Below are 13064 nucleotides of genomic sequence, written 5' to 3'. Positions count from 1 at the left end.
CAAATGCAGGGCTGTGCTCGGGTCGGGGGAAGGTTACGGGTGCTCGTCTTACGGAACAGGAGCACTCCTTATTTCTCACACATACAAAAGCAGCACTCAGGATCTATATACATTACTTCCAATCAATGCTTAATAGCACCTGCAGCTTTCAGTGGGACTAGCAGTGTTGTCACCACACAGGTACATGGACGTGGAACTCATACAGAATTTAAGCATGTGTGAACCTCTTCTGTTTGCACTTTGCTCGTGCATCCTCTCACCGTGTAACGCACGACATTAATAACGAGGATTTTCTCTGGAAGAACAGCCAAAGGTTTAAACGAATCGCAAAGTACTAACTGAACTTCAGTGGAATCTGTGGGATTTGGGTGCTCCGAGGTCCACTGAAGTGATTTCGCTGTCCTTTCAAAGAGCTGTCTGCAAAATTGGTTTCGTAATGTTTTACGGCCGCCCCCACTGGCCCTCAGGAGGAAGCACCCCAGGCACCAGCCCCACACAACACGACGCCCGCCGCCATGCCAGGCTGCCTCCGGGCCGAGGTGAGGGGGGGCGGGCGGCTCCTCCCCAATATGGCGGACGTCGGACAGCCCCTACCGCGCGTCGCCTCAGGTGAGCTCCACCCCACCGCCGCGCAGGTGAACGGCAGGGCGTTGCACTCGGGGCGCTGCGATTGGTCCGCGGCGCCGCCAATCCGCTGTTGCCGCGGCGACGCGTAGGCCCTCCCGCGGGCACACCCCTCAGCGCCCCCGCTGTCGACACGCGATTGGCCGGAGAGGCGGTGACGCGCGAGCGGGGGTTTTACGGCCCTCAGCTGAGGGGAAGTGCTGGGAGAGAGCGAGCGGCGAGTCCGGAGGAGGGTGTCTGGCGGAGCGAGCGCGGCGGAGCAGCTGCCAGCATGACGTTCAAGCGGAGCCGCGACCGTTTTTACAGTACTCGTTGTTGTGGTTGCTGCCATGTGCGGACCGGCACCATCATTTTAGGAACCTGGTACATGGTGAGCAGCTGGCGCGGGGGGCTGCCGGGGGGGCGCTGGGGGGGCGGTAGCGGCGGCGGCGGCGATGGTTCCGGTTGAGCGCAGCGCGCGTGCGCGGGGCTCCGGCCGTTGCCCGGCGGTGGGCGAAGGGTGGGCAGCGCGCATGCGCCCTGCGCGGGGGGCGCCGCGTGCGGTTGGGGTGGGCGGTGTCGCGTGGGTCGCGGTGTGGGCGCCGGCTGTCCCGTGTGTGCGTGTCGTGTCGTGTGGGAGAAGCAACGTGGGCTTCCCGAGGTGATTCAGCCCTCCCGGTGTTGCCTAGCATTCGACGTCCCTCACCGTAGTGAGGAAAACAGAGTGCAGCGAGACTGAAGGCCGCGGCAGCTGAGCTGTTAGCGTTCCTCTTCCCCTCCTTGGGGGCTTAGAAGCGGCTTTCAGTCAGTGCTGAGCGTGTCCTTGGCCGGGAGGAGCTGGAGGAAGGTGGAATTCGGGGCATGTGGGGAATAAAGCGATAAGAGATGTGCCTTGGAGTGGTGTGTAGCCTTTGAGAGGCAGGTGCTGTGTGAACGTTGGGCAGCTTCGGTTGTCCTTTGCCCTCAGCTCTCAGCACAGCCGCAATGGTGAAGCTGAGGGATTAAAGACTGTTTTGAACTGAAGTGGGGAAGAAAAAAAGTAAAAACGTGAGAACAGTACCCATGAGTTAAGGCACAAAGCAAAGTTCCCTTTTATTCAGTTTCTTTCCTCATCTTTCCTTCCTCTTACCCCCGTGGGCAGGGAAAATGTGAGGATGATGTAAACAGGTTGCATCACAGCTTTTCTGTTCTCCTAGAGCTGTAACCAAACTATGTGCACCTTTACCTTTTTCCTGATGGTAAAAGTGAAAAACTGAGTTCTTATGCCATGGCATGCACACAAACTGATTCAGAGAAGCAGAAATAGTGGGGATTGAAGTTTAGTGAGTTCATGGTCTCTCATGAGTATTGAGAGATGCCTGGCTTTTTTTTTTTTTTTTTTTTTTTTTTTTTTTTTTTTTTTTCCCACTGTCAGCAGTAGTGTTCTGGTAAATGATAGAATGACTGGAGAAAGTGGGGCAGGGTGTAAGAAATGCAGCAAAACTCTAGAAAAAGGGGTATTATTATTTTTCCAAAAAAGAATAGGGAAGATGATCTGGCACTGATTTCACTCTAAAATCCGTACGAAGTCCATATAAAATAACAAAGACCTTTGTAGTAGTGAACATATAACCTGTTGTGGAATGCTGTGAAATTTCTGGAAGTTGATCAATCTGCTGTGTCAAGTAGAAGTGTAAGCCTTTGCTCGTAAGGAGTTGTTCATGTTGTTATGAATCAAATGTACCTGACTGCATTCCATACTTTTGCTTCCTGGTAGCAGGATATTGAGAAACCCAGGATCTCAGAGGGACGTGGTTCTGCTTTCTGTTTCGCCAGGCCTGGTAGCACTCAGTTTTTTGCTGTGTTTCTGAGCTGATGTTTATTCTTAGCTCATGGGTGCAACCCCTTTTCCTCCTCTCTAAATCTAAAGATATACTGCAGTGCTTATAGACTTGGGAAGGCCTTGGTGTGGTGACAGAATGTCCTCTGGTCTCGTGTGACCGCAGGCTATTAGAAGAAAAAACAGAGTTGAATTCTGGGTAGCTGGGTGCCACTGAGGGGCTTGATTACTGTGTTTTGTTGTAAACCTACCAAATCCTTTGGAAACGTTTCTTTTGGTTTCCTCTGAGATGCCAGCTGAGAAAAGGTGCTGACTGTGTTCTGTTAGCTGAGTTGAAATAAGATCTTAACTTGAATTCTTAGGTGGTTTGCCTTGCCTGATGCTTTAAATCAAAATATATTTTATTATTTAGCTGTGTTGACATCTAATAACAATTCAGACAGTGAAAATAAAACTAATCTTTCTGTTGAGAAACTTTTCCTTAAAAAACCAATGCATAAATGGGTTAAGCACGTCAGGTTGTTTGGACATTTTCATTAGTAAGCCATTTATTTATAATCATTAATTTCAATCTTTCAGACGCTAGCTGGTGATAAATGTTTCTAAACCAATTTAATGATCTGCTTGTAAGTTATGGTGGGACAGATAGGGGGAACTTTAATGTCTTGTTTCTTAGGAGGCAGGTAGAATATGCAGTCCAGCCGTAGGTTGGTGTGGCTGAGGCCTTGGCACCAGCCTGCATTCAGTGGATACGCTGCTCTCGTGCTGTGCACCCCTGGAGGAATTTGATAGCAACCATAAAATGGAGTCCTGTAGCAATCTCCTCCAGATGTTTTAGTAAGATAAGAGGTTGGGCCTTTTAATACATATGCGTTGTTCTTATGTAACACTTCAGGCATTTTTTCTGATTTTTTGCTTATACGAATACTTTAAAATCTCGTATCAAATGAACTCACCTCCTATTAAAGCAGCTACATGTTACTGTCCTGAAGGTGTACTTCTGTCAGTCCGTGGAGAGCAGCGGCGTTATCTCCAATGCCTGCTCTTGGTGCCGTGTCACACACCCGCCTGCTCTAAGCACATGCAGTCTGCTTGCTGCTGCTGCTTCTGATAAACAGATGAGCTGTTTATGTGGAAAACTGAGTTCAGACCGTTTCTAGAGGACCATGCTTAATTTTCAGGACTAGTTTAGCTTGATTTATTCTATAATGCTCCCTGCTGTCCTGCGTAGGAAGGAAAGAAAACCTCCTATTCCCAGCTTCGTAATTGCAAACATGTGGCTTTGAAGTTTTTTTTTTTCTTCCTGTAAACTTTCTTATTAGGCACAGTGCTTTCCAGAGACCGGAAACATGAACGCTGCATTGGCAAAATCGGATCGGAGTTCAATAAACAGCCTGAAAGTAACAGCATTGTTTGGGAGGGAGCGGCTGTTTCATTCTGGCAGGAAACTTCAGTGATGGAATCAAAATGATGCGAGTGCTACTGGATAACAGGAGCATCAGGAGCATCTCTGGAGATGGTTCTTCTCCGAGCGCAGCTTCCAAATGTAAAGGATTATAATAGTGCTGGAAGCTGTGGAATACCCTGTTGAAAATATGCTTTTCTCAGTAGATCAGGGGGGAAAAAAAAAAAGCAGGACTAAAACGCACAGAAGAACCCACAGGCACACAGAAAAGCACTGCCAAGAAACTACCTCATTTTGTTTCTTCAAGGATGTGTTAAAGTACTGGGAAACTAAGAGAAAGCTGGGGAAGTGTAGTTGTGCAAGGCAGCTTCACTTTATTTCCCTACTCGTGTAAGCAGATTGCGAGTAGGAATTGTTTCTAAGTCTTGTAAGCACTCAGAGTGCTGGGGGAAACCTACATTTCATGTTTAGGCCTCCAGAGATGCAAAGCAGTGCGTGATTAGCCATTAAATATATACAGTGGAGATAAGAGCTCAGTAATTAAAAAGCTAATGCTCATTACAGTTCAGTCTCTGGAGTTCTGAGCGTACAGGGAGCTGATGTTTCTGTGTGTGGAATCACAGAATGGTTGAGGTTGGAAGGGACCCCTGGAGATGTCTGTGCAACCTCAGTTTGTTACCTGGTTGAAGTAGAAAGTCATTTATTACATTGCCAGCTACTAATGTTATTTGTGGTGAGTGGGTTCTGTTAAAACTTGGAAGATGCCTTGCAATCCAAGCTCTGGCTGTTGTTTGCGTTGACTGTGGAGCTGAAACGAGCCTTGTGGTTTTGCTGTTATCAGGCTTGTGTGGAAGAGGAATGGCTGCAGCTAAAATGCAGGCTCGGGCTTGAAAGGATACCTTATTTGGAGTTGTTTGTAACTTAATATAAATCCATATGTTGTACATGATGAATTGCTCAGTGCTGTGTATGATTCAAGTAGAGCAACAGTGGAGCAGTGGAAGCCCTGCCGTATTAATTAGCAGAGGTGTTTGGTTTTTGCTCTCTGATCCAGGCTGGAGGGGGAGGAGGATCAAACCACACTGTTCACGTAGCAAACCAGGGCATTCAAAAGCCAATCTGTTTTCCTTGCACTCTTTCTGGCTGAGCTCTGATACTCTGAACTTAATTGGTGATGTTGCTAAGAGTTAGTTATGCTAAATCAGGACCGTGGGTAGAAAGAAAACCGAAACAGTGGCAGTTGTAGGGCTGCACGAGTGCAATGGAAAGGCATTAAAGCTTTCAATTTTAAAGACCGGACTGACAGCTAAAATTTCTTCTGCACTTCTGCATTAATGCAAGTGCTGCTTGGCCCTTATCTGCAGGCAGATAGCCTATCGCAGCAGTTAAACTCAGCAATGAAGTCATTTCAGTCTGAGCTTAATCACTATTCGAGTTAAAATGGTGATGGTGTATAAACAGTAAGTGAATGGGCTATGACTGAACAAGTCTCATTGTGTTTTATGAAGTAGAAAATAATGTTTCAGCAACCAGATATCCAGACTTGATGTGAGCTTATAAGGATAAATACAGCCAAAGTTATTTTCCAAAACATAGGTTGATACCTCTGATTCATTCACAGAGAGGAAGGAAATAAAAAGCTTGAAAAAGCATTGAGAGCAGAAAGGCAGAATAGAGGAGGAGGAAATGAGGGTGAGAAAAGATCACGTTCTGTACCTCCAAGTGATGGTGGAACAAAGTCAGAGCATTAAACCAGTGGCAGATGAGTAGGTCTCCTACAGGGCAAACTCGTGAGGGGAAGCATCAGTGTATTGTGAAGATAGTGGTGGGCAAACTCAGTGCCAGTTCCTAGCAGCTGCTGTTTCTAAGGCGTAAAAGCAAGGGTACCAAGGAGAACCTGGCGTGCCTAATAAGTTCTTCTAATGCACGATGCCATGGCAGTGCTTTACACAACTGCCACCTTTCACTGAAAGGTTCTTTTCGTGTAAGTGTTAATCTCTAAACCTTAATAGCTAAACCTCCTTTTAAATGTTGTCTAACTATTTGCCTTACTTAATGTAAGGAAACTTCTGTATTGTGCATGGATTTGCCGTTGCTGCCATCGCAGGCTCTTGGAACACTGCCAGCAACAGAAGAAATCTCTGGCAAATAATCTTAGGAGAAACTGCGGGGCACTGTGTGGGGTTTTCTATTTTTTTCTTGCTCTTTGCCTCTTTTGGAGGCTAATTGTAAGAGATCCTGCTGCTGGTGCTGAATACTGATGCTGAATACTGAAATGGCTGCGGCTTGGAAATACTGCTGCAAAGGTTTCTAGTAGGAAACCTTTTTCTTTGGCCTATCTCTCCAGGTAGTAAGAACCAAAACTATGCCCTGTAAATCCTGACCAGCCTATAAATGCTGTGAAGGTAGTTTTGCAGAGCTTTAATCTACTTCTGACTCTTTGAGCCTTACTGAAAGCATTTCTGGTTTGTACCAAACAGGGGAGCAGGAGCAGTCTTTGACAGTAAGGAGGAGTACTGGTAAGCATATAGCCAAGTGCTGAATGCTTATGGATTTTGGAGTTCAGCATTTATGCAAGATTTCTTCAGCTTTCACTATTTGTTTGCTTAGCCTGTCTGATAAGACTTGAGGAGGTTTTAATAAATGTTCTAGGTAGGAGAGAGCCAGTTCTCCATAGCTTCTGTAAATTGGTAACATGGAGGGATGAGGAGGGCTGGAAGCAAGCTGCAGCTGAGGATGTGAGCTGTAGCATGGATTTTCCCCTTTGCACATCCATCTGTACTGCCTTACCCTAGCACCATTTGGAAGAGTAGCATGCAGTACCTTATTTGTGTATTAAATTACCTCTGCCTTTCAAGTTGTTGTAGGAAGCAAAATCTCTTCCAAATGTGCTTCATTGTGTCCCTCAGTGTAATCTTTCATTCCTGCCTCTTTTAACTATTTCCAGTTCACAGATCTGCCTTGATCAATTAGTATCTGTGTCGTTTGAATGACTGCAAGCTCTTCCATCCTCTTCATCTGCAAAGTTACTTAGTTTTGAATTCATTAAAGCTAATCCAGTGCATTTTTTTGGGCATGGCTTTAACTAAATTAGCTTGCAATTTGATCTTAAGTTGTCCTGTGTTCCCTTCCTGCATTTTCACAACAGGCAAAGCAAAGAGCCTGCTTCTCACTGAAGTGAAAAGCTTACTGGTGTTGTGAAGATGATCAGAGCTGTTACAGTAACTTACCCAGGAAACTGTGATCTTTTTCAGGTGGTGAACTTGCTGATGGGCATCTTGTTGACTGTAGAAGTGACTCATCCAAACGTAGTGCCAACTGTTAATATCCAGTATGAAGTCATTGGAAACTACTATGCTTCTGAGAGGATGGCTGGTAGGTGCATAGCTCTTCCATGCAATTAAACACAAAAATGCAGTGTCATAGTGTACTTGCCTTGCAATGGTGTATCATGAAGGCATGCAACTTTTAAAAATGATTTCCTTGTTTGTTTGTTTTTGAGTGTCTTTCGAATTATTAGTAATTCAGATCTGCTGTATGTGTAAAAAGGTTAGTGGAATATTATTTTTACTTCATGTTAGTCCCAATCCTGTTGAACATCAGGATTTTTAAAGGTTTCTTGGCCTTCTTCAACACTCAGTACACGTAGAACATCAGTACTTTGCTTTCTCTGTGAACATTTGTTGTCCTTGCTGGGTCAGTAAAACAGAAATAGAGCTTATTTTTAGGAAGCTCTTGGAATTTGTGTTGATCTTCCTGAATGTAAGGAAAGAACTCTACAGTCTACAGGCTTGGAAGTCTACTGAAAGAAAAGCACAGTATCTTTCTAAGAGAGAAAATCAGACTATGAAGTACTTCAGGGAAGTATTTATTCTGTACATCAAATTTTGACAGAAACCAAACAACAGAAAGCATAGAACAGAAAGAGCAAAATTAAACCTAGTTTTTGGCTTGTTGTTACAGATGAACTGTATGATGCTCACAAAGGGAATTGGTGTCAAACTCTTATCTTCAGTGACCAAGTTTCTTAGCTCCAGTGTGACATGTAATCTTGTGTAAATACTTACTGAGTTCTGGGTTTGTTTTAAGTGTGGAGGAATATGCTGAGTGGCACTTCTAATGTGTCAGGTCTTCTGTTATACTGAAATTTAGCAAGATCTGGTATGGAGTGAAGATGAATAGTACAGCACAAGTCTGGATTTGGAGAGTTCCAGTTCAGTCTTTGTTAGTTATCATACAGTCACAGAATCACCAAGGTTGGAAAAGACCCCCAGGATCACCCAGTCCAACCATCACCGATAGCTCTCATTAAACCACGGCCCTCATCACAACACCAAATGTTCCTTGGGCACCTGCAGGGTCGGTGACTCCACCACCTCCCTGGGCAGCCCACTGCACTGCCTGACCACTCTTGCAGAGAAGCAGTGTTTCCTACGTGCAGCTTGAAGCCCAGTTGTTCGTAACCTGGCTTCTCATCTGTAGCCGTAACTCACGTACGTTAGTAGTTAAATGGGAGCAGGAGCAAGGAGCAAACAAGGTTTTGTGGCTACAAAGGGGCTTCAACCCTCTTGCACGATCAAAATTCTATTGTGTGAATTCTATTCTAAGGATTTGTCAGTATGAGTTTAACACTTGTTTATCATTCACAATTTCTGATGAAGACAGTGCATTTCAGGAGGGCCTTCTCGATGCCATCTGTGTGTGTGTTATTATCTCATAATGAGTTAGGTATGCGAATGTGGTATAATTTTCAGATCAGTTGCAGATAATTTCTTTTCAGGCATGTTGAACCACGGGAGTTTGGCTTCAGCTTTGTTAAAATCAGGAGCTTACAACATCTATAGGCTCGAGCTGGTTTCTTTCTCTGTGTTAAAAAATACAACTGTGCTTGCTGTAGGACAGTGAATATAATCTAACTGGTGGAAAGCAGCTGTGCTTCTGTCATCACTAACCGTGTTGCTCAGGGGGGATCTTTATCATTCAGCTTCCATGGGCGTCCTGGATTCTGCTACCATTTGGCTTCTGTTCAGCTGCTTTTTCTCCCAAATAATAGGATACCTTCCACACGGCGATTTCCTGTTTTCCTTACTGGTACTTAAGCAGCAGTGCAGTTCCTGCTGCCAGTGACCAAATTATATAACCCAAGCACTTTAAGCAGAAAGGTTGGCGTTGTGCTGACTTCACTTGAAGTCTTTCCAGTAGTAAAATTAATCACCCGCATACTTTGGGCACTGACATACTGCAAATAAGCATTGTTACGCTGCGTTACAATTACACGATGTCAGGCTTCTAATTGGTATGTCTGAGCTTTATGAAGGCTTTTGATTAAGGTAAAGCCTTTTTTTTTTTTTTTTTTTTTTTTCCAGCTGGTTTTCTTGAGCCAAACCTTTTCCTTTTAGTAAAGAACTGAGTTACTCAAATCTGCAGCTTCCAGTTTGTGTAGATAACCATGATTTCCCTCTCAACTGTTTTATGTATAGAGATTGTGTACCAGTCAGTGTGCTAACGTGAAGTAATGATTGAATCTAAATTGTTTTTTCTTTTAATGCAGAAAATGCCTGCGTTCTCTTTGCCATCTCCCTCCTCATGTTCACAATCAGTGCAATGATGGTGTATGGTGCAATTGCTGTAAGTATACTCAGTCTGTATCTTTAAAGTTGCTATTTGAACATTTAACTGAATATCTTACAGATGGCTTTTTTCTTTTCCAGCACCGTGTAGGCTGGCTGATCCCGTTTTTCTGTTACCAACTCTTTGACTTTGTGGTCAGTTGTCTGGTTGCAATCAGTTCTTTAACCTATTTGCCAAGAATCAAGGATTACTTGGATCAGTTGGTAAGCGTTTGTCCAGCTCGCGTTAGTATTTCTCATCTGAAGTTGAACTTTGGTTTGATAAGTGCTATAAGAGCTTGAATTATTTTCCACAGAGAAAAAAGGCTCTGGGGGGACCTGATAGTTACCTTCCCTTATCTAAAGGGGGGCTGTAAGAAAGAAGGAGATGGCTTTTTTAACAGGGTCTGTTGTGGTAGGGCAAAGGAAAGTGATTTCAAACTAAAGGAGGGGAGATGTAGGAGTTTTCTTAAGTCAGGGTGGTGAAGCACTGGCACAGGTTGCCTGAAGATGTAGTGGAGGCCCCATCTCTGGAGGCACTCAGGCTGGGCAGGGCTGTGAGCACTGATGGAGCCGTAGGTGTCCCTGTTCATTGCAGGGCAGTTGGGCTAGATTGTCTTGAGAGCTCCCTTCCAACTCAAACAATTCTGTGACCTTGTAGCTGCTTAAAAAAGAGTAACTTGGACTGCAGCAGCAATAGGGGATGACAAGGTGGTTGTGAGCATGAGATGTTATCAGAAGTGGAAGGACTGATGCTGTAACTTCTCCCTAAATGGAAACCTAAGGGGAGGAGAGAAGTATCTGTGAGGGAAGATGTTGGTTTAAACTCTTTGTGCTTAATTCACTTGACACAAAGATTTTGCAAGCTGAATAATGTGGTTCTGTGGTACATTTGTTACTGCAGAATAAAAACATCAACTCTTATTTGGTTGGGGTGAGAGGGAAGGGTAAGAGTCAGTATAGGGCAAGACTGATGGATGCAGAGTCTACAACATCATATAGGATGGAGCCTGAGATTCTGAGGGTTCCTTTTTTTTTTTTTTTTTTTTTTTTTTACATCCTGTATTGTTCTCATTTTTCAGCAAGACTTTGAGGAAACAGCAGCAGAATGTTCATTAATGCTGCCTATGTTTAACTGTGAAAAGATGCAGTGTGTTGGATATACCAGCAATTGAGTTGGGTCACAAGCTTATTTCTGGCTGGTGTGTAGATCTGTGCAAGCAGATGTTTAAAAATGAATACTGAGGAGAAGCCCTGTTAGTGTGGTTGGGGGAGAAGAGAGTGAAATGTGCAGCAGCTCCTTGCTGTGTTTTGGCTCCTCTTCTAAGTTTGGAGTCAACTCTTCTTGCTTTCTGCTTTGCAGACATAACATAACTGGTTGGACTGATAAGAGGTTATTAGTACTAAGTCAATAAAGGCCTCTCAAATAAAGGACCTGTATGGATGCTGTGCTGCAGTTGCTCAGAAGGAAATTTCATGGACGTCTGTCCTAGTATACGACAGAGAAAATGACAGAAAGTACACTGCTTCCTTACAGCTCTCTTTTGCACTGACCCATTCTTGCAGGACAGAAGCAGGATAAAAGCTCTGCTTTGCGAGAGGGTAAAGAAAGAGCAAAGGAGAGAGTAAATTTCTCATTGTTTCTGAGAGGATAATTTAGGCAGGACTTGGTGGAGTGTGGGTGTCTGATATTTATAAATGTACTGTTTGTGCTCATCTCCTCCATTTCTCTCTACCCCCCCTATTTATTTTTAACTAGCCGGATTTCCCTTACAAAGATGATCTTCTTTCACTGGATTCCAGCTGTCTTCTGTTTATTGTTCTGGTGTTCTTTGCTTTATTTATCATTTTAAAGGTAAGTTACAATTTTAAACTTGTGACCATTTAATGAGTTGCTCTGTTCACATGCTATCAGTAGATACAGACATACTGAATTATCTTGGAGTGCAATTGCTGACCTGTTAGGATGTTCAGTTATGGCACAACTCCAGTCATGCATGTGGTGTACTGTTGTCTCCCATGAGTTTGTGCTGCCTGCAGTGGGGCATGTTTGCACTTTAGTAGGGAGCAGGAAAGCACAAAGACTCCAGATACCTTTTTTTTTTTTTTTTTTTTGTATATGTGGAAATAATATTTATAGATAAGCTTATGAAATAATATAGAATTGTTGTATGCAAGTTACTTAAATAAAACTTTGAAAATCTTAATCATAATAAACAGGGTGCGAGGAGTATAAAGATTAATCATAAAAATGAAGTACAGTCATCAGAGCATGACGGTGTGTCTTTCTGCAGCAGCTGATGTTAGCTTAACATCAGGCTGCTCTGCTGTGCTGTCCTGTCCTTAGTGCCTCAGGCTTCGTTCTCTCTTCTGCATGTGGTTAGACAAATAATAACGTGAATTTGGGCAAGTGGAATTGTGCTGTTGGCCTGTCCTCCTCCTGCAAGCAAGTTTGGACTGAGATGCACAGAAGCATAAGCCAGTTAGGGATCAATTTGACTAGCAGTTCTGAGGCACGCAGATGAAGTGGCTCGATTGTGAATTCCTTTGCTAAGATCTGTGGGGCTCATCCTGTCCTGAATCACCGTGGTAGCAAGGCTAAACAGGACTAAACCTGCTAATAAGCAGCATCCCTTATGTGTGTATCTGTATGTAATGGACATTGCTCCTTTTTGTCACACAAAAGTTATCTAGCATCTAGTTTCTGAATCAGCTAATATATATGAGGTCTTTAAAAAGAGAAATCTTTCCTCTTTCAGGCGTATCTAATCAACTGTGTATGGAACTGCTATAAATACATCAGCAACAGAAATTTGCCAGAGATAGCAGTGTACCCTGCTTTTGAAGCACCTCCACAGGTAAAGCCTCTTTGTGAAGGGAATCAGAAATTAACTTTGGAATAGAAAAGCACAGCATCCATGTTTACATGTCTTGTCTGGATTTCTGAACAAAGAATGGGAGGATTAACATCAGCTGCTTTAACTTGTTTAAGGTAGATTGGCATTGCGTTCTCACAGCACATAAACAGGAGGGCTTTACAGGGAGGAATCTGGTGGGTTTTCTTTAATTGAAGGAAGCTTTCTGACTGCACCTATCAAAGCCTTCTTGCTGCTTGCAAAACCAAGAGGCAGTGGGGTGGAACTAATGGCCTAGGGGAGCGCAGCAGTGAGCTGCTTGTGCACCATCTTTCACTTTGTCACTCATGTCAGCTCATTGGAAGCATTGCTAGGTTCCTACATCAGCCTGCAACAGAGAATTAAATTGCAGTGGGCATGTGTAGATGCTTTCACTCTGGGCTTTTTGTACCCTCAGCCTTCTGCATTAATCTCTTCAACATGTTTTCTCTTTAGTACGTTCTGCCAACTTACGAAATGGCAGTGAAGATGCCTGAGAAGGAGCCTCCACCTCCCTACATACCTGCCTGAAGCACCCTGGATGGTTGTTCACACCTGTACCAGCTCCTTGGGGGTTTTGTCTTTCAATCTTGCAAAACTGCTTAAGTAATAGAAATATTCAGGACTTTAGGAGCAAACTGTTTTAAAATGTTTGATAGAAACTTACTAAGCAAAACTCATCTGGGTGTGATTTTGTTTGCTTTAATTTTTGTTCTCCTTAATGCTTTTAAACA

The 13064-nt window shown here is 43.9% G+C and overlaps 1 protein-coding gene across 1 annotated transcript; it reads left to right on the top strand.

The window, feature by feature from the left end:
* Positions 1–895: 895 nt before the first annotated feature.
* LAPTM4A (lysosomal protein transmembrane 4 alpha) lies at positions 896–12861 on the top strand (the record flags this gene model as incomplete). The annotated part of the gene is made up of 7 exons (XM_079532995.1): positions 896–994; positions 7082–7202; positions 9379–9455; positions 9539–9661; positions 11196–11291; positions 12196–12294; positions 12787–12861. The coding sequence occupies 7 exons, from the start codon at positions 896–898 to the stop codon at positions 12859–12861; spliced, it is 690 nt and encodes a 229-aa protein (XP_079389121.1).
* Positions 12862–13064: the final 203 nt, after the last annotated feature.

The sequence above is a fragment of the Tetrao urogallus genome (assembly GCF_951394365.1).
Source record: "Tetrao urogallus genome assembly, chromosome: 2".
Lineage (NCBI taxonomy): Eukaryota > Metazoa > Chordata > Aves > Galliformes > Phasianidae > Tetrao > Tetrao urogallus.
This window is presented reverse-complemented; position numbering and strand designations above follow the sequence as displayed.